The sequence below is a fragment of the Pyricularia grisea genome, assembly GCF_004355905.1.
Source record: "Pyricularia grisea strain NI907 chromosome V map unlocalized Pyricularia_grisea_NI907_Scaffold_6, whole genome shotgun sequence".
In the NCBI taxonomy this organism is placed as follows: Eukaryota; Fungi; Ascomycota; class Sordariomycetes; order Magnaporthales; family Pyriculariaceae; genus Pyricularia; species Pyricularia grisea.
In genome coordinates this window covers 1,597,602-1,621,942 of record NW_022156719.1, presented here as the reverse complement: position 1 = coordinate 1,621,942, position 24,341 = coordinate 1,597,602, and the positions used below count along the sequence as shown (strand labels likewise).

The following is a 24,341-nucleotide window of genomic DNA, read 5'->3' as shown; positions in this document are numbered from 1 at the left end:
TGACAGAGCCATGTTACTTGGTACAATTTTCGATATTACCTAAAGTACCACACAAGATGAGAATAACCAAGATTCACTATTGTGTCTATATTTTAGGTGAAGCTTACCTGTCTGATGTCAAAGACCCATGCCTGTTGAAAAGACTTCTTATTCATTGGCCATCAACAACCTACACTCGAATCGAGTTTGTATGCAACATAAAGGAGCGTACGTATTTCACTGTGCAATATGACGCAACCCAACCATTTCCTCGCACTGGTCTCTGTACTCTTGAGTACTGTATTATTACCGTGGTAAAATAGAGAGTCAGGACATAAATTGAATTTGATTCCCGCATCCCTTTTTTGCTCCATCAAAGCCGTCTGATCACGTAAGTTCCGTCTCTTAAACCTCGTAACAAGGGCCAAGGAGGCGCAGGCGAATCCTTGTCTCCAATGCAGTGTTGACAGCTCTTGATTGGCCCAGTGATTTTAAGCCTGTGAAGATTTGAATGTGTTGGGCAGCACAGGTGTGTGAGAATGTCATACAATGTCATCCACCAATCACTGCAACTTTGAGGCTCCTTTTAGTAACATGTCGCCTGTCAGTATAGCTGCTCATTGTTAGATCAAGATTGGTGTGAGTGATAGCCAAAAATATCTGTCACAGTGGACAAGCACCAGTTTGTATTAAGACTAAATTGGTATCATGGTATCCAAATTCCCGGAAGACATGCGCATATTTCAGTTGTTGGGAAAGTGAAGACTGCACCGAATTACGATATTCGCGATAAATCGGATATCATGTTCTAAAGTTCTAAATACGCAAAACTAACATGCATTGATGGTTACTGTATATGCTCGTCATCGACTCTTCTGAATGGCTCATTATTAAACTTGTGCCAACCCCAACATCACCTGATGAATTCTGACAGTAGTCTTTTAGAAACTACTGCGTTTCCTTTTCTCATGGATCCATGTACTGGCGGAGTGAGGTGATAGGCGTCTTATGCAAACAAAGCCATATTAGGCACCATGCAAAAGCCAATCGCTCGTCCAATATCACCGGTATACGTTGACCTGTCAATATGCAGGAGAGACACGAAGACTCCTTTACGTATAAAAGCCTTGAAGTCTCCGCAAATTCAACAGTGTTTTCTGTCTTGATAAGTCTCCATCATCGACCCCATCCAATGGCACTTTATTTACTCTCCGGGATCGGCTTGCCCTGGACCGCCTCAACAGCGGCCGAGACGGGGCTCGCCAGTGCTGCGCGTTCCCTGCCTCCCCAGTAGTTCCAGTTGATGTAGCGGTATCCTTGGGTGAGCTGGGCGCCTGCGTTGACGAAGTGGCAGGCAAAGAGAAGGTAGTTCTTGGGCGTGACGGCGAGCGAGTACCGCATGAAGGTGCCGGCGTAGACGATGAGCGAGCCAGTCATGACAGGAGAGATCCTGTTTTTCGGATGAGTAGTTAGCAAGTAACTCACCCATGTGTGTTGTTTTCCTTGCCCAACACCACTCCAACGGGACAGGCGGGGCAGGAAACCCGGCTGGGAACTCACAAGTCAGGGCTCTTCTGCGTGTCCATGACAGCCGCGATGGGGATACCAAAGTTCGACGCCGGGCCCCAGAAATCTGCGCAAGGTTTCACGATCGCATATTAGCAATTGGCTATCCCAACAGAATATGTTCCACCTCCGGGACTCCGGAGGGATGGATGTTTTTAGTGTGACGCCGTCCGGATATCTCGGTTATGCCAATTGACGAGCCAATTTTCACGACAGACGAGATAATCGGTGTGGTAATATCAGACCTGGTGCAGCAACGCGCTCCGGTCGAACTCTTATCGGCAGAGGAAGAAAGCCAAGAGCAAGGGGTTTCCTTCTTACGTGTTGAGCAGAAGTAGTTGAGGTACTTGTCCCGCCTGATGTAGGCATTTACCGACTTAACAAAGGCTGCCATCTTGATTGAGAAGTGCGCTGGGACGCCGACGTCGATTGGATTGATCTGTTAAAAGCCGTTGAGGTCGAGGTTTGTATCGCCGGACTTGGGACGTTGACAAGCGTTGGACTCAATGTTGAACTTCTCCAAATTTTTAGTGGACCCGAGACCGGACAACATCGGACCTAAGCTTTGCTAAAAGCAATCCTTATGCAAGGAACCACAAATCTCACGTGACTATGTCCGTTGGACTTTGGTGCTGCTTTAATAAACAGATAATACCTTGCTAACCAGATGGCAGTCATCTGCTAGTCTAGTTCCAATAAGTTTTTGTAAATAATTACATCAGGTAGTTATCTACTCTTTATGATGCGTTATTGCGTGGTTGACCGTCCGAACTGTCCGTCGCATCGGGAGCACTCATGACACAACCCCAACCCTTGCGCTATTGTCGCAATACCAATAATTACCTACCTTACCTATCTAGGTAGCTAGCTATTCCCTACCCCAATTTCTAGGCTCTGTTTCATAACCATCTGACTTTTTTGTCAAGGTCTGCCTTCATAGAAAACGACATACCTGGCACAACATAAACATGGCCTCTGACGAGACTGCTGAGAGGCAACCACATCGGCGCAGGCGCGATGACCACGATGACTACGAGCACGACCGCCACAGTAGTCGTAGGCAAAAAACGCGACATGACGACAGCGACCGCGATGTAGACAGACGAGGTGGTTCAAGGGAGCGGAAGCGCCGCGATCATAGACGCTCCCGGAGCCCAGAAGACAGGGGCCACAGGAGGAGGTCACGCGACCGGGACCGGGACCGCGACTCTAGGCGGACATACGATGACAAGGAGAGGAGGAGTAGACGGCGGAGGGATAATTCAGACGATGAATCCTCGGATGGGAGAAGAAAGGATCGAAAGACCAGAAGGCGCTCCAGGTCAAGGAACGACACAGCACGATCTTCGAAGCGCGACTCGGACAGGAGGAGGAGAGACGGCTCGCACAGCCGGCGGAAGGAGGACGATGAAAAGGCCCTACAACCGGTCCGTCACAGCGGGCCCCTACCATCACAATCCGACTCCTTCGCCGTAGCCGGTACCGGTGGGGAAGCGGAGCCCGATAAGCCCAAGGAGAAGCCAAACTTCGGAGCGACGGGGGTGCTGGCTGCGGCGTCGAACTCGGTGCAGCAGGCGGACGGCACCACGATCACGCTCAAGTACCACGAGCCGCCGGAGGCGCGTAAGCCGCCCGCCCGCGACGACTGGCGCCTCTTCGTGTTTAAGGGCGATGACCTGGTCGACACGATTCCGCTCGCGTCACGGTCGTGCTGGCTCGTGGGGCGCGACGCCGCAGTGGCCGACCTGCTGGCTGAGCATCCGAGCGTGAGCAAACAGCACGCGGTGATACAGTTTCGGCATGTTGAGAAGCGTAACGAATTTGGCGATCGCGTGGGCGGCGTCAAGCCATACCTTCTCGATCTGGAGAGCGCCAACGGAACGCACATGAATGGAGACCAGGTCCCGGAGAGCCGGTATCTTGAGCTGAGGCACAAGGACGTGGTCAAGTTTGGGCAGAGTACACGGGAGTATGTTGTCATGCTGTCTCCTAAAGAGTGATTTTCCCGTCATGGATGGAGTTCCTAGTGGTGTCGTGCTGGGAACGAAGCTCAACCGCCCTCCCAAGCCAAGCCAGCCGCCTACTATTCAAACCGGATGATGACTTTGCAGAGTGACGCATCGCACAAGATAGTGAGATTACAAGATCCCATTGCCTCCTTCGACTTCCTGTCAGTGTCTGTCAGGGACTCATTTCATGGAGGGGATGACTCATAAAGAGCGCATACTTTTGGTACGCTTATCATTATTTTATGGGCCATGTATGCTCGCCGTGGGACTCTCCGCCTCTTTTGTTGCGCAGTTGGATTGTGGCAGAATACTTAGAGACTTTACGGGAAATGGCTTTGTGGCGGAGGTTGATCCTACAAGTCTACCTATGCAGGTACCCGATTATGGCTTCTTGGCCGTTGAGAAACGCCATTTCTAGCTAGGGGTCGCAGGGAGCGTCAAATCGTTATATCGAGTTTTGGAAATTGTGCACCCTAGCTATTCTTAACTCAGGTGGTGAAAGAAAAGAGGAAATCACTCTGGCCGGCAACAAATGGATGCACTCCCATTTGATGCTCGATACTGACCGGGTTGTATTCTTTTGCGGCCGATATGCATGGCTCGAGACTCGGGATCCGATGCTACCAGACAAGTGTGGTTAGTCACAGGTGCACGACAACTGCAGGTCACGAAATGTTATGGAAAGCGGAGAGACAACAAAAAGAAGAGGAAAGACCATAATCTTCATAATATAGGAATCGAGATTCGCATATTACTTGATGAAATAGGCCCAGTTGCGATCTTGTGATACTTTGCTATTACGTCAAAGAATGCGCCTTAGGCGATTCGAGACACTTCAGTCAGGTGTCGATTGTGGGCTGTGTGTTGCAATCAGGGGCTCCATAAGTCACGCCAGCTGCCAAGATTGGTAGTAAACCTTGTGGCTCGTTGATGTTTTTCTCTCTCTGATGACTGTGTGATCTTAGACTTTTGAAGATATTCGAGACATTCTGAAGGGTGAGTGGATATTGTCTACATTACCTTAATTACGCCTCCACTATGAGACGCTCAACTGCCGAAACAGTATCACGCTAACCTGCTATCCCCGCAAATTTGTGTTGTCTAACAAGGAGTATCAACGAATTTTATCAGGCATAGACTTCTGTATTGGCTGAAGAGAAGCTTGGCTTTGCGGTATCTGATGTTTGTATGACGGACAGGTGAGGTTCAACCAATGAGGTAAGATGAATAATTAGGTTGGCTGCCTATCAAGCATGAAAACCAAGCCACTACCGTTAGGACTCTGCAACGGTAGACTGTTGGGTTTCAACACCATCTGGTGGATTTCTAGTTCAAGATCGGTCTGGTTCTAAATTGGTCCACGGATTGCTTGATTTCCGCCAAGTAAGAGCGATTGGCGCTGAAGTCAAAGTGATTCCTTTGCGATTTGTCTAGAACTAAGCAACTATTATCTACCTAGACTATTAGCACAACAAGCCTGTCAGAAATTTAGATGGCAGAATGCGACAGGGCCAAGCCTTGCCCACCACTGGCCGGCTGGCTGTGTGGATCGCGATGACGGCAGTGCGGAGTTCCCCCCGGCTTTAAAAAAACGGCGATTCTACAAGGATTGTATCCGTAAGGTGTGGCTCGGGAAGAGCCCCTAGCGTGTGTGGATTCCCCCCAGGGGTGATGGTGCGCTCAGCTGGCCCCATGCAACTGTCCAAAAGGTAGACTGGGAGGCCCTCGTGATGGATCTACTGGACCATGCCACCCAGAAAAAAAATCCTTTGCAAGGAAAATGTGACTTGGCTCTAAATTGTATGTTTTAATACTACTTACTGTATGTAGGGTGCCTGGCATAGGGGGTAAGGAACTGGACGGCAATAGTCAGTCAGGCTGCGGCTTTGCTTTGTCTGATTCTAACGGGTAACGCCCACTCGTTGAATTTCTGTTCAATTTATTTCGTGGCGTTGCATCGCCCCTTTCCCGCCTTAATGCCACGGGGTGCCTCGTTTTGTCGATATGAAATCTTTCTAGGTTCTTCCTACTTGATATGATATTTTTGTTTACATACCTGGTACCTATTTTTCTGTCTTTTGCAACACACCCTTTTGTTGTCACATTCAACCCTTTGTTATCCGTCTGCAGTGTATGTAGTATTTTGAGCTGAACTCAATCATTCCAAGTAATCGAGATTTCAGATCTAGCAGCGCATCGCACAGATTGACAACTGCCGCACCGTACTGCGGTTCTTTGAGCTGAACGGCGGGGCCCATCCCGTTAAGAATGGTATGTCACTGCGTCTCTCATCTTATCTCAACAATTTTGGCTGGAGCTTCTGGGACCGCTTCTGGATGAACTTCGTCTGTTGTTTGCCGGGATGAATTGAATACTTCACGCGGGTTACTCTTCCCTGCTCCATCGCATCTTGCAGTCTGTCGTGGAAATTGTCAAAAGGATCGCCCGTTACGCGAAGTCAGCACCGGGGCGGGCCGCATTTGGATACAGCGTCAGCATCAGCATTGTGCACCTCGGGAAGGAGCGGGGGGATAAGGCTTTACATTTAAATATTTACTGCTTCAGGCAAGTGAGATCAGACACAGAAGCTAACATCATCCCCTCTGCTTTCTCTTCTCTCAAATTAGGGCACAATAAACAAACAGGTCTCCCGCTATGAGGTCAGCGCCGTCTACACGCATCCAGATGCGAAGGTTGACATTGTCCTTGTCCATGGCTTAAATGGCGACCCGCAAAAGACATGGACGGCCCGCACCAACGGCGTCTACTGGCCTGCGGACCTGCTTCCAGTCTCGCTGAAGAAGCAGCATGCAAACATTTTGGTCTATGGGTACAACGCCGACGTCTACTCGACTCGCAATGACCGCAGCGCCAGCGACAACTTCATTCACGTCCACGCCCAGACGCTCGTCGCGACCTTGACCAACTATCGCAAGAGCGAGGAGACGACGCACAACCCTATCATCTGGGTCGCGCACAGTCTCGGTGGCATTCTCGTGAAGCGAGCTTTGTTGTACAGCAACGATTTGCGAAACACGGCCCACGACGCTCTGAGATCCATCTACGTCTCGACCTATGGAATCATCTTTCTCGGCACCCCGCACACCGGGTCTGACGTGGCTCAGTGGGCGGGAGTGTTACAGCACATGTCGGACGCAGTGGTGCCAAAACGCTTTTTCGAGTCCGAATCGGTTCTTCTCAAGACGCTGAAGCGAGACAACGAGACACTGCAGAACATCAACAGCCACTTCCTTGATGTTTACCAGCGGTTCAAGATCCACATGGCCCATGAGAACCACAAGACAGATATCAAGGGACATAAACTCATCATTGTCGATGCTAATTCGGCGAGCCCTCAACTGCCAGGAGTTGTCTACTATGGCATTGAGGCGACGCATTCGGGCATGGCCAAGTTTGACAGTGAGAACGCTCCGGGCTACAGGATGGTCTCGACCACCCTTCGTGAGTGGGTGACCGAGGCGCCTAATGTCATCCAAGTCCGATGGGGTGTTGAGGACGAAGAGCGCCGGGCCAGAGCCAGAAATGACATCAATGAGCAGATAAGGGCATTTGTAGGTGCAAAAGCCATGTCCACTTGCCAACATACAATTACTGACAATGCTACCTGTAGAGTCCTCCCCAGAGCGCTTCTGGCCAGAGCCGATCTTCAGCAAGCGGTAGGTCCCCTTCGCCCACAAACACCATCTACACACCCTCCGAGAGTTCCGCGCAGGACTCTGTTACTTCTTCAAGGTCCACAACGCATTCACTATTTTGAGCACAATGAGGCGGATTACTAGGGGTTGGATTTTTACCCAGTTCGCGGAGGAGCCTTAATGCTAGCTGAGTATTGACGGCCTTTTGTGTTGGAACAACGGAGGCTGATTGTTTGGGAGCATCCTTTTCTCCAAGTATTAGATCGCACCAATAGAGAGATTCGTTATCTTGAACCACCACCTAGCGCTCCTCCACCATCAGAGGCATCCACGTCTCACGATGGAAGATCCGAGATTTCGGCAACTTCACCCTTGCCATTGGTGCCAGCATCTTCTCACCCAAGCCTTTCACGAGAAGGGACATCAGGAGTTATTTTTATTCATCCAGAAAGCTTCAGGCCAAACTCGTACAATATTGGCCGGGAGCAGGAGATGAGGGACCTTCACAAGAAGCTAATGGATAAAGGACGTCGGGCCTATGGAACATCGGCTGTACTCCTGCAGTGCCTGCCTGGCGGCGGCAAGACACATTTGGCACGGCAGTACGTATTCAAACACAAAGCCGACTATTCAGGCGGTGTCTACTGGGTGCGTGCCAAGTCGATACCCGAGATGGAACACTGGTTCTGGCGCATCGCAAAGACAGAAGCAATACGGGATTCGCTAGAGAACGTGGCTGGCGGCGCAGTGGATGACGAGCTGCTACGAGACCCCAGCCGTATCGTCGACATAGTTCGCGCATGGTTCGAAACTTTCGACGACTGGCTGCTAGTTTTTGATGGCATACAATTCGACGCCAAGGGCACCGAGCGTTTTATCCCGAGCCGTCCTGGGACTTCGATCATATTCACATCGACCGATGCCGCAGTGGGCGGAGATCATCAGTTTGACAACCCACAGGTGATGGAGCTGGATTTACTGACAGTGCAGGAGGCACAAGAGCTGCTCCTTCTTGAGATGGAAAAACCACGTCCTTGGTCCCAGGATGAGCGTTCACGGGCAATGGAGCTTGTCCAGCTCATGGGGCGGTTGCCTCTTATGATTCACGTTGCGGCCCAGCACCTCAAGGCAACCAGAGAGCCGCTGTCTAAATATCTGAGGTCGTATCGCAGTAGACCCAAGGTTGGGAGTTTGCCGGCTTATCGGGCCGTTTATGACCAACTGCATGACCGCGGTGCCAATGCAGCACTGAACCTCATGTCCATATTGGTTTTCTTCGACTCGCACGTGCCAGTGGAGATGATTGCGCTCGGTGAGTGATTGTCCATCTCAGACTGATGCACTTGTCTTTGGTCAGTATTAACCTCGGAGATTAGGTCTTCATGCTTTGGATAACACAACACCCGTCAAGACTTTCGATGTTTCACACAGAAAGATGACACTTAATAACTCACTTAAAGTGCTAATAATGTTCGCGCTGATCGAGCGGATAGAGAGCGATGATATCTCACCAACCAGCTCACGCAGTTCACGGCAAAGCTTCGACCGTAACGTTGAATACCTCGACATCCTGAGAGTTCACAGTGTTGTACAGGCGTTTTTTGTTGAAACTTTGGCTGAGGAGAAACAGCATGTTTTCTGGCTCGAGCGTGCCGTGGCAGTGTTTTGCCGATCATACGACGAAGCCGATAATCGTGTCAAACACGACCCAAAGATAGGGCTGCCAGACGACTATCGACGTTTCCATATCCACGGACGCAAGCTGCTTGATCATGTAGAGCGGTTTGAGAAGAAAGCCGCAGATCGCGAGCGTCTGGTAAAGTCGCGCAAGGCGTTGGAGCTGCGATCCGGACTCTGCCACAAATCTATCATCTCGCTCACCCAAAAGGTACAAGAACACATCGTCAACCGGACTGCCGATGAGGCACCGCCTTCTTCTGTCTTTGAAAGGAACAGTGGCAGCCTATCAGAGACGGACAGCGGCACGCCGAACAGCCAGCAAAGCTTGTCGGGCGTAGAGCAATGGGTTCCTGTGTTAGACAATGATAACAGTACCCTTGGGCCTTACCACCAGTCTCCGACGACAGTCACTGCGCCGCTGGACTACGTCAACCCCTATCACTTTCATGTTCCGGTGCCATATCCAGAGAAGCAGACAATACCAGCCCCGCCGTTTGTGGCGGATGCTGATGATACAGGGACTGTTGTGCCTGCGGTTCCCTCCCCACGGATCGATCCTGGCACGCCTGGGATCGAAGAAGCTACTTCTGCCGTACTCAATTCCCCGCGTTCGCCACCATGGCAGCTTGTGACACATTCTCCGCAGCACAGGACAGTCAAGAAAAATGAGGGCCGCCGTTATCATGACCGCGCAGGGGCTTGGCGAGACAGGACGGTCAGTGATCCGCGTAGCAGCGTCAGCCGAGAGACGGCCAAGGGGTCTAGATACAATGCGCAAATTCATGCCCAACATGGCGGCTCCCCACGGCGAACCTCGGTGGCACCAGAAACGACGGCCGAGAGCGGGGCGAGGATGATCCTCAATAAACTCAAGCAGACTTCGCCGGCTGGCGGGGCGGTGGCTGAAATGATCAACGACGTTAGTGTTATTCTGAGCGGTGATGACAAGACAGTCCGGAGTGTTAGCCACACAACGGGGGCCCCAGTGCGTCCAAAGCTAAGGATCGACGGCGCAAACGGTCACAGCTACGCGAGTGTGGCGGCGGGAAGGCCAAGACCCATAGGAAACACGAAGGCCACTGAACCGGACGTAATCGGTAAGGGCATTGGTCATAACGATGAACCCCCGACCTCGCCAGGCGAGTTCCACAACGAGTACTTCAAGGCTGTCTCTAGTCCCCCGTCGAGCTGGACTGAGAAGACACAAAACGCCCTGCAGCGGTTCAGAGAAAATATTAAACCCAGGTCTCGAGCTTCTTCTGAACGCTTGAATAATAGGGAGCCTAGCGCTCGAAGGTCATCAAACGGGACCGCCAAGAGCCGCAGTCGGGGATCGAGCGTATCGAGCACGCGGGCAAGGCCACCAAGAAGACCTTGGTCAGACCTATCGAGGAGGTCAAGCAGCGATCTGCTGAAGCACCACCGCAAGGCGAATTCCGAGTCTCCAATCACGGTTGTGGCTGAGTCGCCCCCTGATGAGACTCGTGTACCTACTCGACCGGGCAGCAAAGTGTACAGCAACGTCAGTAGTCCTGCACTCGCCCCGCAGAGCAGCGTTAGCAGTCCACCGCTGCCACCTGCAACGCTTTTTGCCGGCTCGCGCTCGACAAGATCGAGTCCTGGCCAGGTTACCTCACCCTTCTCCCCTCCTCCTGGTCTTCCATTTGAGCGCCAAATACGTGGCTCCGTTTCCAGTGGCGGTCCGCAATTCCAGCCATTCCCATCAGCTACAGGTGCCCCGGCTGTGCCTGGATCAGTTCAAAGATGGGATACCGACATCCCTCTGTACAGTCCTGGCCGGGCCAGAATCCCCTCGTCGGAGCTGCTCGAAACGCTGCCGGACGAGGGTGACTATGGAGATGGCGTCATGACGCGTTCCACGCCGTCTATTCGGAACAGCACTGGTAATTACCAGTATTCCGCTGCACCGGTAACCGGATACCCTCCAAAAACGTACGGGCGCCGACAAAACCACAGAGCCAGCGGCGGTCCACATCAATACCCATATATTCTCAGTGTACAGCCGCCGCAGGCTCCATATCCCCCCTCGCCAGATGGCTACACGTCCTTGCCCATGTCGCGCAACCCCAGCGGAGAAACTCAGCCACAGAAGCAGCAGCAGTCCCTCGTTCCCATACCCGCGAGGCACGCCCCGACCGTTCCAACCACCAGCACCCGGTCGTCCCCGACGGATGCTCCCAGCGGCGTATTGAATACTGGCCGGGGCGCCTCTCCCTATGGCCCGCCATACATGTACCACGGCTACGGCTACGATGTCGGCGGCGGCCGCAGCGGGTCTGGTAGCGTTTACAGCCATGCACCCTCGGACGTGCGCACAGAGCCGTCGCCGCGTATAGGTCCGGCGTTCCCTGACATTCATACCAGCTATCAGCGGTATGAGGAGCGGCACTCGGAGCTCATGTCACCAGCCCGTCGCCGCGCCGGCTCTGGCAGCTTATTGTCGGGGTCGGCGGCCGTTGGAGCATCCGCGTCTACTCGATCGACCAGTCCTGCTTCCAGCGGTGTTGCTCGTGGTAGGAGGTCTCCGGTCGTGCCTGTCAAATTTGGCGCGCCTCCCGGGCAAAGTCCAGACTTGGTGCAAGGTGGAGAGGCGATGGCGCGGTCCGGCTCGTCGCCGGGGGGTCTGAAGCTTGGAGATGGACGCTTCATTGAGTTTGGAAAAGTCCCTGTTGATGTCGTTGCGGCTGGGCAGCGGGTGCGCAAGTTTGAGAGGGAACGGTCAAGAGGCAGGGATAGAGATGGGTGGGAGTTGGTTGAGGGTGGTAGCGGCAATGGTGGTGGTGAGCTGCGTGGACTTGGGATAACTGAATAATTTCCTTTGTTTTTGGGGAGTTGCATGATTCTGGCGCATTTACTGGGATCTTCTCGCATGGAGTATATGTGTACAAGGTGGCGTACTCTTTTTTCTTTGCATATATATGCCCCCTGTGGGCTTTCAAGGTTGCATATTGGATAATCTGCATAGGAATTGTAAATCCAGATCCATTTTCGTTTGTTTGTGCCATAATGCCATCAGCTAATCATCACAAACTGTTCAAATCGTCTCGGGTTCTATCTTTGATTTAGGCTCATTCATCCCCTACGCGGGGCCGATATCGAGGAGGATGTAAATGTGCGCGTTGTTATTGCTGCCCTCGCTCTCTCCTTTTCCAACTTTGCCAGTCCCACACGATCAGTTACGGGAGTGGCGGACATAATGCCGTCGAATTCGTCATCGTCCGAACCATTGTCAGAATCCGGTTCTATTTCCAGGTCGGGCTTGAACTGGTTGTTATTACTTGTTGTTGGCTGTGGGCGAGGGATCGAGGCTGGAGCGGGCTTGTTGTCGTCGACTTCGATTCCTGTCTTCGTCGCCGCCGAAGATTCTGCAAACGGTCTCGACGCCAACACTTTTCTGCGGATTTCCTCCATAGCCGCGTCGTCATCTGAATCGTCGGATATGTCGAAAGGATCTTTGGACTGTTGCTGATCGTCGTCATCGTCGGCCTCTGTCTGTTTTCCAGGAGGTTTCTTGCCGAGATATATGCCATCCACGCTCCCATCACTGCCTTCACCATCCTCCCCAGATCCCTCCCCGTCATCATCCTCGTCGTCATCGGATTCCATAATCGGCCGCCGATTCATGTTTCCACCCTTCCACAAATCCTTCCCATCAGACTCCCGACTCTCGGCATACTCCCTCTCCAGCCTCTCCATCCACTCCTCCTCGGTCTTTTTGACCTCGTCCGCGTCGGCACACGCGGCATATCTCTTGAGCAGCGCGGCGTTGATCTCCAAAAACGCAGCACCGTAGGAGAAGGGCTCCAGGACCTGGGCGGCCCACTCGAGGCGGCCGCAGATGGCAAAGGCGGCGGCCAGGGCCTCGACGCAGTTGAGACGCCAGGGCTTGCCGTAGTTGACCGTGTTGGCGGCGACGAGGTACGGCAGCAGGCGCTCGCAGCGGCCGCCGACGCGCGACCACTGCACCTCCTTGGTGCGGGCCCACGAGCACTCTACGACGGCGGCGCCATGCTGCTCAAGCGTCTCGCGGTCCGCCGGCGACACGACCGTCTTGCCGTTTGGCGTGACGATGACGCCCTGGTGGCGCTGGCCCAGCGCCAGCGGCCGCATCATGCCGAGCTTCATGAGCTTCTTGCCAGAGCATCGCCGCGGGTCGCAGTGGCCCAGGTCCCAGCACGCGGCCTTGAATGCTGGTGGTGAGCGGTTGCTACGGCTGCCGCTGTTGTCGTTGTTGTCGTCGGCATCGTCGCCGTCGTTGTCTTGGCGACGTGGGGGTGGCCTGCTGCCTCTTGGCGGGCCGTGGTGAAGGCGCTTGCCTTTGCTGTTGAAGTCCTTCTTGTGGCGGACCATTGTGGTTTTTTTTTTTTTTTTTTTTTGTGTGTGTGTTTCCCTATGTGGCTGTGGAAGAAGAAAAAAAAAGAATTAAGAAAATAAAACGGCGTTGAAGATGGCACTTTTTTGGTCTCAAGTTACTAAAGAAAGCTTCTCGTCCCTCCTTGCCCAATGTGTATGTAATGGTGGGGCAATCAAGCAAGGTACGTACCTGTTTGGCTTAGGTATAGGTACGTACCTATTTACGTACTGTACGACATGGGCAAATTCTACCTAGCAAAACCACAGTACAGTATGATGCTCGAAAATGCCTTACTAACATTAACTGGGAGGTTCCCCGCCAAGCAACCTCCACATTAACGGACGGTCACCCTGCCTTAGTCTGGTGGGATTAATTGGGTCCCACCCTGACACGGATTCGAACTGATGGACGCTTTGCTTATTGCCAGCTATATGCTGTACGGTATCTAACTAAACTAACTGCCTGCCCGACATTTCGCATCGCAACTCTTGACATACACCTCGCACAGAACCGTGTCGTCAACCATATTCCACATCTACCCACCTGCTCAATGGAGTGCGCAGCTTGCCGGTAGCAATTTAGGGGACTCGCTCGTACAAATCTAGCTGCATTGATTGACTTTGTTCGGCTTCCTGGAGGTTCCTAGGCTCTTTCCAAAAGCGCCTGCCCCGCCCCAAGACATCGGAGGTTTACGGGGACAACGATAGCGACAACAAAGACATTAAAAACTCAGACGCCGAGCGACACAGGCTGTGATTCAACTAGCAGTAGCTCAAAAAAAAAACCACCCCGGGTATTCCCCTTGAGGCCCGCAACATCCGAGTGGCCTAACACTCAACACCCTTTCACAATGGAGGCGGCATCCGCCCGATACGCCGCGCGGGACCGGTGGGGGGAGCCAGGCAGCACGAGCTCGGCCAACTCGCAGCTGCTCCGCTTCATTCAGGCCGCGTGCAGCCCGGAGAACTACGAACCGAATCTGGCCCTGAACCTCGAGATCTCGGACCTGATCAACTCCAAGAAAGGAACGGCCCCGCGCGAGGCCGCCATGGCCATCGTCGGCTACATCAATCACCGCAATGCCAACGTCGCCCTGCTGGCCCTACACCTGCTCGACATCTGCGTCAAGAACTGCGGCTACCCTTTCCACCTGCAGATCAGCACCAAGGAGTTCCTCAACGAGCTGGTCCGCCGCTTCCCCGAGCGCCCGCCCATCCGCGCCTCGCGTGTCCAGACAAAGATCCTCGAGGCCATCGAGGAGTGGAGGAGCACCATCTGCGAGACGAGCAGGTACAAGGACGATCTGGGCTTCATCAGGGATATGCACAGGCTTCTGAGCTACAAGGGCTACACTTTTCCCGAGGTCAGGAGGGATGATGCTGCAGTGCTGAATCCCAGCGATGTAAGTGGGCATAATTTCTTCCTGCGGTGATACTTTTCTTCTTGACCATGCATGTTTTGTGAAGATTGTGCTTATACTAAGCTACACCTCTACGGTTCGTTGCGTCGGTAGAATTTGAAATCTGCCGAAGAAATGGAGGAAGAGGAGCGCGAGGCGCAATCGGCAAAACTACAGGAGCTTATCCGGCGAGGAACCCCAGAGGATTTGCAGGAAGCCAACCGTCTGATGAAGGTCATGGCTGGCTATGACACGCGCACCAAGGTCGACTACCGCGCCAAGGCGGCCGAGGAGGTTGGCAAAATCCAGGCAAAGGCAAGGCTGCTGGAGGAAAGGCTGGAGGCGTTCAAGCCGGGGGATACGATGCAGGATGGTGATGTGTTCGAAGAGCTAGCTTCGGCACTCTCGAGCGCGCAGCCAAAAATCCAGAAAATGTGCGAGGAGGAATCGGATGACCATGAAGCCGTAGCCAAGCTGTTGGAAATCAACGACAGCATACATCGGACGGTAGAGAGGTACAAGCTTCTCAAAAAGGGCGACATCGAGGGTGCCAAAAAGCTGTCGAGTGGTGCACCTCCCTCGGCCGCTGCCGGGGCATCGTCTTCTTCGGCCAGAAATGAGCTGTCGCTTATTGACTTTGACGGTGACTCTAGCACAAATGGTGCAGGATCTTCGCAGCCGGCCGCGGGTCCATCAGGTGGCATTGAAAACGACCTTCTTGGCCTCTCTATTGGAGAAAGCGAGAGCTTGGGTGGCCAGAGCGGCGGGATACAATTGGGTTTCGGAGCCAACACAAGTAAGTTAGCTATCGACTCTACACCTCTGTGGCTTGGAGGGAAAACCTATGAGTACTAACAATTTGTGACAGACATCCCTGGCCCGGCATTACTGTCGTCTATAACTGAAAACAGCAGTGCCAAAGGCCCCTTACAAACGACCATCTCTCCGCCGGCCCCTTCCGTCTCGCCATTCTCGGGATTCACTTCACCACCACCTACCTCATCCAAGTCATCAACGCCTCAACCCCCGAACTATCAGTCATCTCTGTTTGCACCGCCACCCAAGACCACAACCGACCCGTTTGCCGCCCTGGCTTCTCCCTCGGCCTTTTCCTCCAAACCATCAACGCCAGGTCATGCTACCCAGGCCTTCCAGCCACCGCCAGCACAAGCTGTCACTGTCACCGACGCCAACGATGATGACGAGTGGGCTTTTTCGTCTGCACTGCCGCCTGAAGCGGCCCCGCAGCTGCCCCAGGAGCAGAAGGCTGTACTCGCTGACCAGGCGCTCAAAATTGAGCTGATTGCCAAAAGGCCTACCCCTGGTGCGAACTCGGTCAGGTTACATTTTGCCTTTTCGAACAACACGGCACAACCATTGTCTGAGCTGCACTTTCAGTCTGCCGTTCCCAAGGTATGTTTTTTTTCACATTTGTTTTTTGTTATTGATCTGATCTGTGATTGTCCAACTTGCCACCATTATGCCTGCTTCCCGACTTTTTGACTGACTTGTGATGAAAAAGGGATACGAATCACAATTACAACCGCAAACCGGAAGGGATCTGTCACCCAAGCAAAGCCGTGGTGTCACTCAGGTTCTCGAAGTATGGCATGCCGGTGATAGAAACAAAAAGGTCGAGGTCTTCAAGCTCAGGTGGCGCGTGGCGTACAAGGTGTCTGGGGAGGTCAAGAACGAGATGGGCGAGGTTTCGGAGATCAAGGTGGCATGAACTCGCCTCACAACACCCCTTTATAAGAGGCAAACTCTATTTTATACCGAATGGATGTGGCTGAGTGAACTCAAGGAGGAGCAACTGGGTTCGCTAGGGAGCTATGTTTTAACTTGAGAAACTAAAAGCAAAATCCCCGTCAAGCCTGGAAATGGCTACTTTTACTGTATCGGCCATGCTATGTTATGCCCTGACAACCGACGACCCTCAGTAGTAGGGACTTGGCACAGATCCTCTTCTCTCCTCTTATGTGCTGTAAACCGTGTAGCTCACGAAAGGCTGTATCTGTTACGGCGCCTTCTGCGCAAAAGTACATTCAGCCGCCAGACCAAGTACAGGGGGGGACCTATCGTCTGCTCATCTGGTACCTGTCCTCACGCATATTGCACTTTAAATATCCGATTTCTGCCTTTTTGGGTTTCTGCTTGCTTCACTCTGGATTTTCCCCATGGCTGCCTGTGCATTCATATGGGGGGGAACCACCTGCCACCGACATCTATCTGGCTAATGAATTAGACTGAACAACCCCCCTCCAAGAGATCGAGGCATATTCATAGCCTGTGCTATAGATGCTCGGACCGCAAGCGTCCTCCAAAGACATACGAATAGGATATTTGACTGTTTATTTACCTACCTAACCAGGCTGATGATGGTCATGAAGGTGGGGAGAAGGACTCGCGGTGCAAGGTGAAAAAGGGGGGGAATCGATATCTCATTTGATGGGCCAGAAGGAAACATAACAGGAAGAATACATATCTATATAATGCACGGGTAATAAATAAATTTGGTGTTGCGTTTGCACCCTGGTTAATATTAGCATCGAGTTCCCCCGGGAGCACAGTACCACCTTCTCCAATCGGTATACCCTAATCGGGTAGTATTCAACCCAGCCTTGCGTACAACGTACCGCTACGCATTGGATAGCCCAAATGGAATCACGGTAGTCGGAAGAGACTGGTCGAGAAAATCAAGTTGGTTGCATATTTTGAAAGAGCACCGTGATGCTATTCTTCGACAGTTTCTAATTAATATACATTCGTCTGCTGTCCAAAAAAGGTTAGCCCTTTCATATGGGGATCTGGTACCCCATGGCTACTTCCAACAATCTGGTCAAGTGGGATGAGAGTGTTTCATTTGATATTGCACTTTGCACACAATTCAGATAGCAATATAAGCTCCAAAGAAGATACCGGTTGGGAATCTTTCAAATTGGGTTATTGTGTGAGAATTGTGGCTTTATCTGAACGGCTTTAAACAGCAAGCAAAAAGAACAAACACAATTAGTAAACTGTGGAAGAGGTTGGTCCATCTTCCGTATCTCGCGGGTAAAGACAACGAAAAGCAAATGAAACAGTATAAAAGTAGCGAAAATAATGACGCTTATGTGGTGTGTGCTCTATATGCCAGCCAGCCGGCACCACCAACGAGATATCTATGCCCAGCGAACAAAAACGCATCCCGAATTAAACCCAGGGAATACCCCCAACATCATCAGCTCGATGCGGGCTTGGGCACATCCAGTATACCCTCGACGCTCCAGTCGCCCTTCTGTGCCCTCTCCAGCACGGCACGGCCCTTCTCGGTAAGTTGCGGCTTGCCACCTTTGTCTGTGACCTGCTCGAAGAAGACCGGCTTGAAAGCCTCACCTGTGCGCTCCCGCTCGCGTGCCTTCTCGCGTTGCTTCTCCTCGAGCTCGATCTTGACGTTTGTAGCCTTGGAGTATTGCTTCGCGTTAATGGCCTCTGTTACCCCACGCCACATTTCCAGAGATTCGTTCTCAAGCTGCATCTCTTGGGGTGGCAATGACTTGGGTGCCACGCTAAGCGGTGCAATATCAATGATCGTTGTTTGCTTCTCGGGTGGGTGTGAAGCCTATGTGTGTATGTTAGTCAAAGTTCCATGTGCCACATACCGATAAGGGGGCTCGAAAGAGAGATGAAATCAAGTGGGGAAAACATACAACTGGCTTCGGGCCCATCGTAAAGACAACCTTCTCCTTCCACGGGCCCTTTAACCTCACCAGGATGTCCTCATCCGCAACGTCCTTGATGTTAACCTTGGTGTCGTTTTCTGGGTCATATCTAAAGATGATTCCCTCAACCTGGTTGGTCGACCGCGTCCAGCCCTCGTCGTAGTAGCGGAGAATAGCCTTGAGCTTGGTTTGGGGGCATGTGATGAAGCACATGTCACCCACGGTAACGTTAAGACCGCCACGCAAAAAGCCACCGAGATGGGCGGCCGGGTGTGTGAGCTGGTACGTCTCGTTGTCGTGGCGCTCGAGCGTGACAAAGATACCAAGGTTGTGCTCGCCGGGCATTACCTTGATGCTCGTGCCAGTAAACTTGGCTGTGATCTGGTCAAAGCCGCGCGCGTGAAGTCCCTTCTCCGGGCAGCTAATGTAGAAGGCGCTGACGGGAGGGTGGTGAGAGGTCTGCTCGGTGAGGTATGAAACTCTCACAGTGGGGTTCTGAGGGTTCGTGCCGGTCTGCGCAACCGATAGATTCGAAGCTGCGCGGGAGTCGCCAGCGGCAACTCCGAGGGATGCCGGAACATTCTTCTTCGACTTCAAGCTCGAAGCACCGCTACCAGGCCTGCTGCCATCTGGGGTTCCGTCTGTTATGGCCTTTGTATTGATCCTGGGTGCATTATCCTCAGCCTCCCAGTTGCAGCGAAAGAATTCGCCTAGGCACGAGTTGTATGGCTTGCACGGGCGGCCCTTGGCGTACTTCAAGTCCTTTGTGAACCAGAAACGCAGAACCTCTAGCATACGGTCAACGGGATCATCCGATGTACCGATGGCGATGAACGTATTCGGTGCATCGAGATAGTTCCAATACTCGAGATTGGGTGTGGGCTCGAGGAGCTGTGATGGGAGGGAGAATCGAACAGCTGCGAGGTCCGGAACGCCGATGAACCTGCAATGCGCAAATGTGCCAATTGTTAGCATTCATCAACGTGCTTCAAAACATTATTTCTCATATCATCATTCGTCTTTCTATCGATCTTGATGCCACCATGGCCGATGGCTGATGCCCTCCGTTCATCGGTTATTGAATGCGGGGTCATCGATGATGGATGCCCTGCCGCCCATTCGGAGCGTCCGACCAATGTAGAATGGATATCCAACTTCAAAAAAGCCAAATGAGATGTCCAACGTACTTTCTAAGGATGCCGACAAACGTCTTGAGCTTGGAGCCATCGCTCTGGGGCTCCTCAGGCGTCTCCGCCGCCGTCGGTTTCGGGGCCATCCCAGGTAACCCGAGGACAGCTATGTTATGAGACAGGCGGGTGGGTGTGTGTGTATGTGTGTGTGACGCAGTGCAGCTTCCAAGGTTGGTGGACTGGGAATGTAACTGTTGTCCGCTCGAGTATTTTCGCAGCTGCACAAGCAAAAATAGGGTCGTTTGGGATGGAAGTAGGGTAGAAAAAGCAGAAAGCTCAATCAGATGCTTTTCTCAGAGATGGTGACAATATGATAATTGGATGCCGACTTCAGACCGACTGGGATTTTCTGAATACCGACTCGATCAAGCCAAGCTACGACCAAAGTGGCGGGCCACACTTCGAAACGCCTGCCTATGAAATTTGGGGGGGGATTGCTGCTGCGATAAGAAAGCACGGGTCCTTATCGCGTGCTATCGTTGGCTCAGACGCTTCTTAAATGCACCGTCGTTCGCCTAGGCTTTTGACTATTGCGACGTGATGGCGTAATCACTTTGAGTCTGGACCAAACGCTACGGCGGGGTTTCCAGTTCAAGACAATAAAAGTAGGTAACGGTAGGTTGTGTGTACTGCAGCAATCGAGATTATGTTGTATGTTGAGAAGCTGTTTGAAATTCAACGCCTTTATCTTGCAAGGCAAGTAAGTACCTTGGGTAGGTACTTTTAGTTTAGATGAGGAAAGAGGTTTGTTGTTTTCTGCGTTTTCGTTTCCCCTAGCACGAGTGAATCGCTCGCTGGCAGTAGCCCAGGAGCAAACAGAAACAACCCCAGACATTTTCGCGGCCAAATCATCTTCTATTTCTAACGGCCAGCGACTCTTACATTATAGACCTTTTTTTTTGGCAAATCCGTCGGCCTTTTTTTTCTCTTCCTTTTTCCTCTTTCCTCGGTCCGGTTCTTCACGTGCTGATGGTAATAGGTACTCTGCTAAAAGCCTTTCATCAGGCTCTACGTAGCAGTTTTTCTGCGATTGTTGACTGTTCGGTTGGCGGGTAGATTTCACGGATGGTGGCGTGCTACACCAACTGACGGACCGCTCCCCGAAGCTACGTCCCTAGTCCCCAAAAGCCGTCTCTCTGGCCAATCATCCGACCACGAGTGTCAGGGACGGACCACCTCACGATCTGGAACCCGCATGAACAGCCAGCGCGGCATACTACCACTATAGAGTTTTTTTGCAGCATGACACATCTCACTTGACCGAGACGGCTCAACAAACAATCCGTGTTTGTTCCTTTCCCCTCTCAACCCGGCTCATGATTCCGACCGACGGGATGTGCACTTGTGACACGAATGAATATATGGTTGCAGCCACACCACAAGACTAGACTAGTTAAATTTGTCTATCTCTGTAGACTAGCCTGATAATGCAGTCTGGTCTGTAGGTAGTCTTGCTAGCCAGCAAGTTTAACTACCTATGGCTTTTTTCCGGGTCAATGAGAGCTGTTGAGGACTTTTTACAATTGAACGGTGAAAGATTAATTACGCCATGCGTCAACACACATGATCGTTTCATGCTAAAATTCGGCCGTCTCTCAACAACGCATGGCTTGCGTTCAGACATTGACACACACAAAATAACAAAAGCTTTAATCCCAGTATAGCATGAACAACAGTAATGTAAAAGGTTTCCGTGGATTTTTCCCGAGTTGGACCTGTCACTTTCGGCTGCGGGAAATATACTCCTAAAATGCATCATAGATTTGCCATTCACCGAAAATTGTGCCGGATGTTTATGTGTCTGGTAATGACAAAAGTGGGAAGGTTTTCTCTATCAACTACCTAGGTAGGCACTTACCTAGGTAGGTAGTCTCCTGACGTGGTATTATTAGCCTCCTCACCGGCGGTGTGTGGTTACGGAAAGGGGAAAAAGGTCCCACCCCCGTCCGACACAACCCGGCTGCTACGATACGATGGCAAGTCAGTAAAAACCAAAAGATATTAACCTCCAACTCACGGCGACGAGACACGTTTCTGGCATGCAACGCGAGCGAAAACGTGAAGATGGATGGAGAGAGACAAAAAAAAAAAAAAAATATAAAAAAAATCGATCGGTCCGTTAACGGAGCAAGATCAGCATCAATCCGTTGCAGTAATAGTCCCAGATTACCCCCGTAGAACCTGAAAATCATTGCTTGGCTTGGTATCTACAGCATTGAGGTCAAACTCGTATTTTGTGTGCGTACAAAATATTGAAAGCCGTGGTAAGCAAAAGAGTCGAACAAGCCTCCTGCCTCCGACATGCATGCGACTGGTACCGGTACAGGAGCCGCAAAGGCGGGGACCTCGTGGGCGAAGTGTCCCGCACCTCCTGAATTTTTCCCCCGTAAGGTCTTTTGTTCTCTCCGGACACCCGGGGGGTTCCGGTATAGGGTGATGATTTTTTTATATGTTTTATTTTATTTCACTGGGTATTTGTTTTTTTCTCATTCTAGTCCGAGCGCAGTGTTTTTTTTCTTTTTTCTACCCCCTCTCTCTCACCCTCTCTCTCTTGTCCGCACGTATCGCTGCACGGCGGCGACAACACGGACAATCCCTGCGGCTTCAAAGACAAGGACTCACAAAATAATACGAGCTAACTTGGTGGCGAACCATACAGGTGGGAAGGCTATACACCAACAGCGACGACAATTGTTCACTGTTCTTTATTCTTTTGGACTCTTTTTTCCCCGTCCCCGTCGGGTCGGAAAAAGAGGAAATATCTAGTGTCGATCCATGGATAAACATAAAAGAAAAGACAAAATATTGGAAGAACTACATCCGAGTTTATAATAACTTTCCGGGATTATGACCGAAGGAACAATTCTATGCACGGGACCCTCTCTCTTTATCTGTATTTTCTTGGCTCTTTTATACGAATACAGTAAAGAAACAAAAAGGTAGATTCAGAACACAATCCCAATAGCTCGTTACAATACGTAGTAGTCGATATAAAACTTGGCGGTTGGATGATGGAGGGGGCGTGTATGGGACCAAATGTTGGTCGGGTGAGATGAGGAAAGGATCATCGTGCTAAACCTCCCAATTAGTCGGCGACACCCCCGGGCGGCTTGAGAGAGGAATTCATGACTCGGCTTGCGGGCCCGGAAGGGCAAAGGCAGGCGGAGTAAATACTGCCAGTTGGCGACGACCCACGGAGAGCGATGACGGGCAATGTGCGGATACTGTCGTCACAGGAGGGAACGACCGTGTGGTGGGTGGTGGTTGCCCCTGGTCATTGCTATGCCATAGCCAGGGGCTTTGTTTACCTACCTTTCGTTGCCAGCATGAAGTGGTAGAGGGGGTTAGCACGAGGTAATAAGGGATGGAAAATGGGAAGAAAGAGAGGCGAGTACCCGTCGAGAGGTGGCTGTGTCTCGTTGGTGTGTCGGACAGCGCATCAAAAGCACCAAGGCGCAATTTTGAATGACATAGTCAAATCAAGTGAAGCACAGTAAATAGTCATTGAGGTTGAGGCGTGCGTAACCGAGCGCAAACTAGACTAACACGTTCGATGTATTCTACCGCGACGCGCCCCTCATTATCCATCCATCCCATCCCTTGGCAAAAAGTTACCACGTAAAATATTGCAAATTGTAAATATAGCACTGCTATTTGGTCTTTTTTTTTTTTCAGTCCGGAGCCGACAGTCCTCCCCTGGACCGGCGTGCGTGCGGCGCGCATTCAAACCCCTGCGGCGCCTGTCACGTCAAACTTGGTCACCTGCTGCAACTGCTGCACAGTCCCTTCATCAGTCTATGTTTGCCCATGGTTAGCCCCAAGGATGCATTGCTGTTTCCGAGGCTGCACCCACCAGTCCGAGAACGTCAACCACCTTTCTTTTTTTTATTTTTTTTTTTATTGTCTCCTTTCATTTTCCACAAGGGAGAAAAAGCCCACCCGCTTAAAACACCCCTGACCACAGATCTCAGAGATTGGTCAGACAGAAACGGTCGATTGTGGCATATCTATCCCTTGTGGGCGTGGCTGCAAATCCCTTCTACTTTGTCCCTAGCGATCGTCAGAGGTCCCCTACGAATTCGGGAATCCATCCGTCCAATAAAACCTCATTTGGATTTTCTGATGAACCGCAGGGCGGCAGATGAGGGGGGTGTGCGAACAGCAGCAGTGCACAGGTCAGAATCTTCTTGTGATATCGCAATGTCCACTGCCACAGAAGGGGAAGAAGAAAAAAAAAGGAAAAAGAATATGTATGTACAAGCATAAACATTCGCATATTATTCGCACATGCAAAATCGGCAGATCTGTTCAATGTAATAGTGCTTTCCCCACATGAAATAAAATCAGCTTACCGTGAAATTACTGTTATTATCAGCAACATGTGGTGCGTACGGTCGTACGCGCATTGACAGTACGACAGGCACGCCCGGATCAGACATTAAAGACCACGTTTAGATTCTTGTAGGATTTTAAGAAAGAAATCTATGGTCTTTTGTCCTTTTGATTGTTTGCTGTCTTCTGCCTACAGTTGGGCGCATAACTTCTGCCTGGGTAGCTAAAGGAATCAAGCAATAGTGGTCCGTTGCTGATTTCGGTTGAGATACATTTTCTCCAAAACTAGAACCGTGTCCGAAGCACCCTGGTCCAATAATTCGGGGGACAAGAGAGATGTGATCCAGGGTCCATTTGGTTGGGACAGCTTCAATAATTCCCCCAAGCCAAGGAGCTTCCTTCAAAGCCATCACGTCCTTTTTATTTTTTATTTTTTATTTTTTTTATTTCCCCC

General features: G+C 51.6%; 6 protein-coding genes across 6 annotated transcripts; 3 read left to right on the top strand and 3 right to left on the bottom strand.

Moving 5' to 3' along the window:
* Positions 1 to 772: 772 nt before the first annotated feature.
* On the bottom strand, positions 773 to 2,417 carry PgNI_08436 (uncharacterized protein). Its single transcript, XM_031128433.1, has 3 exons — positions 1,867 to 2,417; positions 1,540 to 1,612; positions 773 to 1,429 (listed from the first exon to the last, which is right to left on the bottom strand). The coding sequence occupies exons 1-3, from the start codon at positions 1,937 to 1,939 to the stop codon at positions 1,180 to 1,182; spliced, it is 396 nt and encodes a 131-aa protein (XP_030978756.1). The 5' UTR covers positions 1,940 to 2,417; the 3' UTR covers positions 773 to 1,179.
* A 96-nt stretch (positions 2,418 to 2,513) lies between these two features.
* PgNI_08435 (uncharacterized protein) lies at positions 2,514 to 3,545 on the top strand (the record flags this gene model as incomplete). The annotated part of the gene is made up of 1 exon (XM_031128432.1): positions 2,514 to 3,545. The coding sequence occupies one exon, from the start codon at positions 2,514 to 2,516 to the stop codon at positions 3,543 to 3,545; it is 1,032 nt and encodes a 343-aa protein (XP_030978759.1).
* Positions 3,546 to 5,417: 1,872 nt separating this feature from the next.
* Positions 5,418 to 12,933, top strand: PgNI_08434 (uncharacterized protein). Its single transcript, XM_031128431.1, has 5 exons — positions 5,418 to 5,825; positions 6,182 to 7,126; positions 7,186 to 7,307; positions 7,516 to 8,522; positions 8,587 to 12,933. Exons 1-5 carry the CDS (start codon positions 5,823 to 5,825, stop codon positions 11,721 to 11,723), a joined length of 5,214 nt encoding a protein of 1,737 aa, XP_030978758.1. The 5' UTR covers positions 5,418 to 5,822; the 3' UTR covers positions 11,724 to 12,933.
* On the bottom strand, positions 11,984 to 13,261 carry PgNI_08433 (uncharacterized protein; the record flags this gene model as incomplete). The annotated part of the gene is made up of 1 exon (XM_031128430.1): positions 11,984 to 13,261. The coding sequence occupies one exon, from the start codon at positions 13,259 to 13,261 to the stop codon at positions 11,984 to 11,986; it is 1,278 nt and encodes a 425-aa protein (XP_030978466.1).
* Positions 13,262 to 13,597: 336 nt separating this feature from the next.
* On the top strand, positions 13,598 to 16,548 carry PgNI_08432 (uncharacterized protein). The gene is made up of 4 exons (XM_031128429.1): positions 13,598 to 14,667; positions 14,779 to 15,460; positions 15,533 to 16,077; positions 16,187 to 16,548. The coding sequence occupies exons 1-4, from the start codon at positions 14,116 to 14,118 to the stop codon at positions 16,391 to 16,393; spliced, it is 1,986 nt and encodes a 661-aa protein (XP_030978753.1). The 5' UTR covers positions 13,598 to 14,115; the 3' UTR covers positions 16,394 to 16,548.
* A 1,034-nt stretch (positions 16,549 to 17,582) lies between these two features.
* On the bottom strand, positions 17,583 to 19,976 carry PgNI_08431 (uncharacterized protein). The gene is made up of 3 exons (XM_031128428.1): positions 19,553 to 19,976; positions 18,354 to 19,308; positions 17,583 to 18,265 (listed from the first exon to the last, which is right to left on the bottom strand). Exons 1-3 carry the CDS (start codon positions 19,639 to 19,641, stop codon positions 17,885 to 17,887), a joined length of 1,425 nt encoding a protein of 474 aa, XP_030978755.1. The 5' UTR covers positions 19,642 to 19,976; the 3' UTR covers positions 17,583 to 17,884.
* Positions 19,977 to 24,341: the final 4,365 nt, after the last annotated feature.

Coding starts and splice junctions, on each gene's coding strand:
- PgNI_08436 (XM_031128433.1), bottom strand. CDS start 1,939: ATGGCAGCCTTTGTTAAGTCGGTAAATGCCTACATCAGGCGGGACAAG. Junction 1,613..1,866: donor CAACTACTTCTGCTCAACAC/GTAAGAAGGAAA, acceptor AACCTTGCGCAG/ATTTCTGGGGCCCGGCGTCG. Junction 1,430..1,539: donor ACGCAGAAGAGCCCTGACTT/GTGAGTTCCCAG, acceptor TCCGAAAAACAG/GATCTCTCCTGTCATGACTG.
- PgNI_08434 (XM_031128431.1), top strand. Junction 7,308..7,515: donor GACTCTGTTACTTCTTCAAG/GTCCACAACGCA, acceptor ACCACCACCTAG/CGCTCCTCCACCATCAGAGG. Junction 8,523..8,586: donor AGTGGAGATGATTGCGCTCG/GTGAGTGATTGT, acceptor CTCGGAGATTAG/GTCTTCATGCTTTGGATAAC.
- PgNI_08432 (XM_031128429.1), top strand. CDS start 14,116: ATGGAGGCGGCATCCGCCCGATACGCCGCGCGGGACCGGTGGGGGGAG. Junction 14,668..14,778: donor CAGTGCTGAATCCCAGCGAT/GTAAGTGGGCAT, acceptor TTGCGTCGGTAG/AATTTGAAATCTGCCGAAGA. Junction 16,078..16,186: donor TTCAGTCTGCCGTTCCCAAG/GTATGTTTTTTT, acceptor GTGATGAAAAAG/GGATACGAATCACAATTACA.
- PgNI_08431 (XM_031128428.1), bottom strand. CDS start 19,641: ATGGCCCCGAAACCGACGGCGGCGGAGACGCCTGAGGAGCCCCAGAGC. Junction 19,309..19,552: donor TTTGTCGGCATCCTTAGAAA/GTACGTTGGACA, acceptor TGCGCATTGCAG/GTTCATCGGCGTTCCGGACC. Junction 18,266..18,353: donor CGATGGGCCCGAAGCCAGTT/GTATGTTTTCCC, acceptor ATACACACATAG/GCTTCACACCCACCCGAGAA.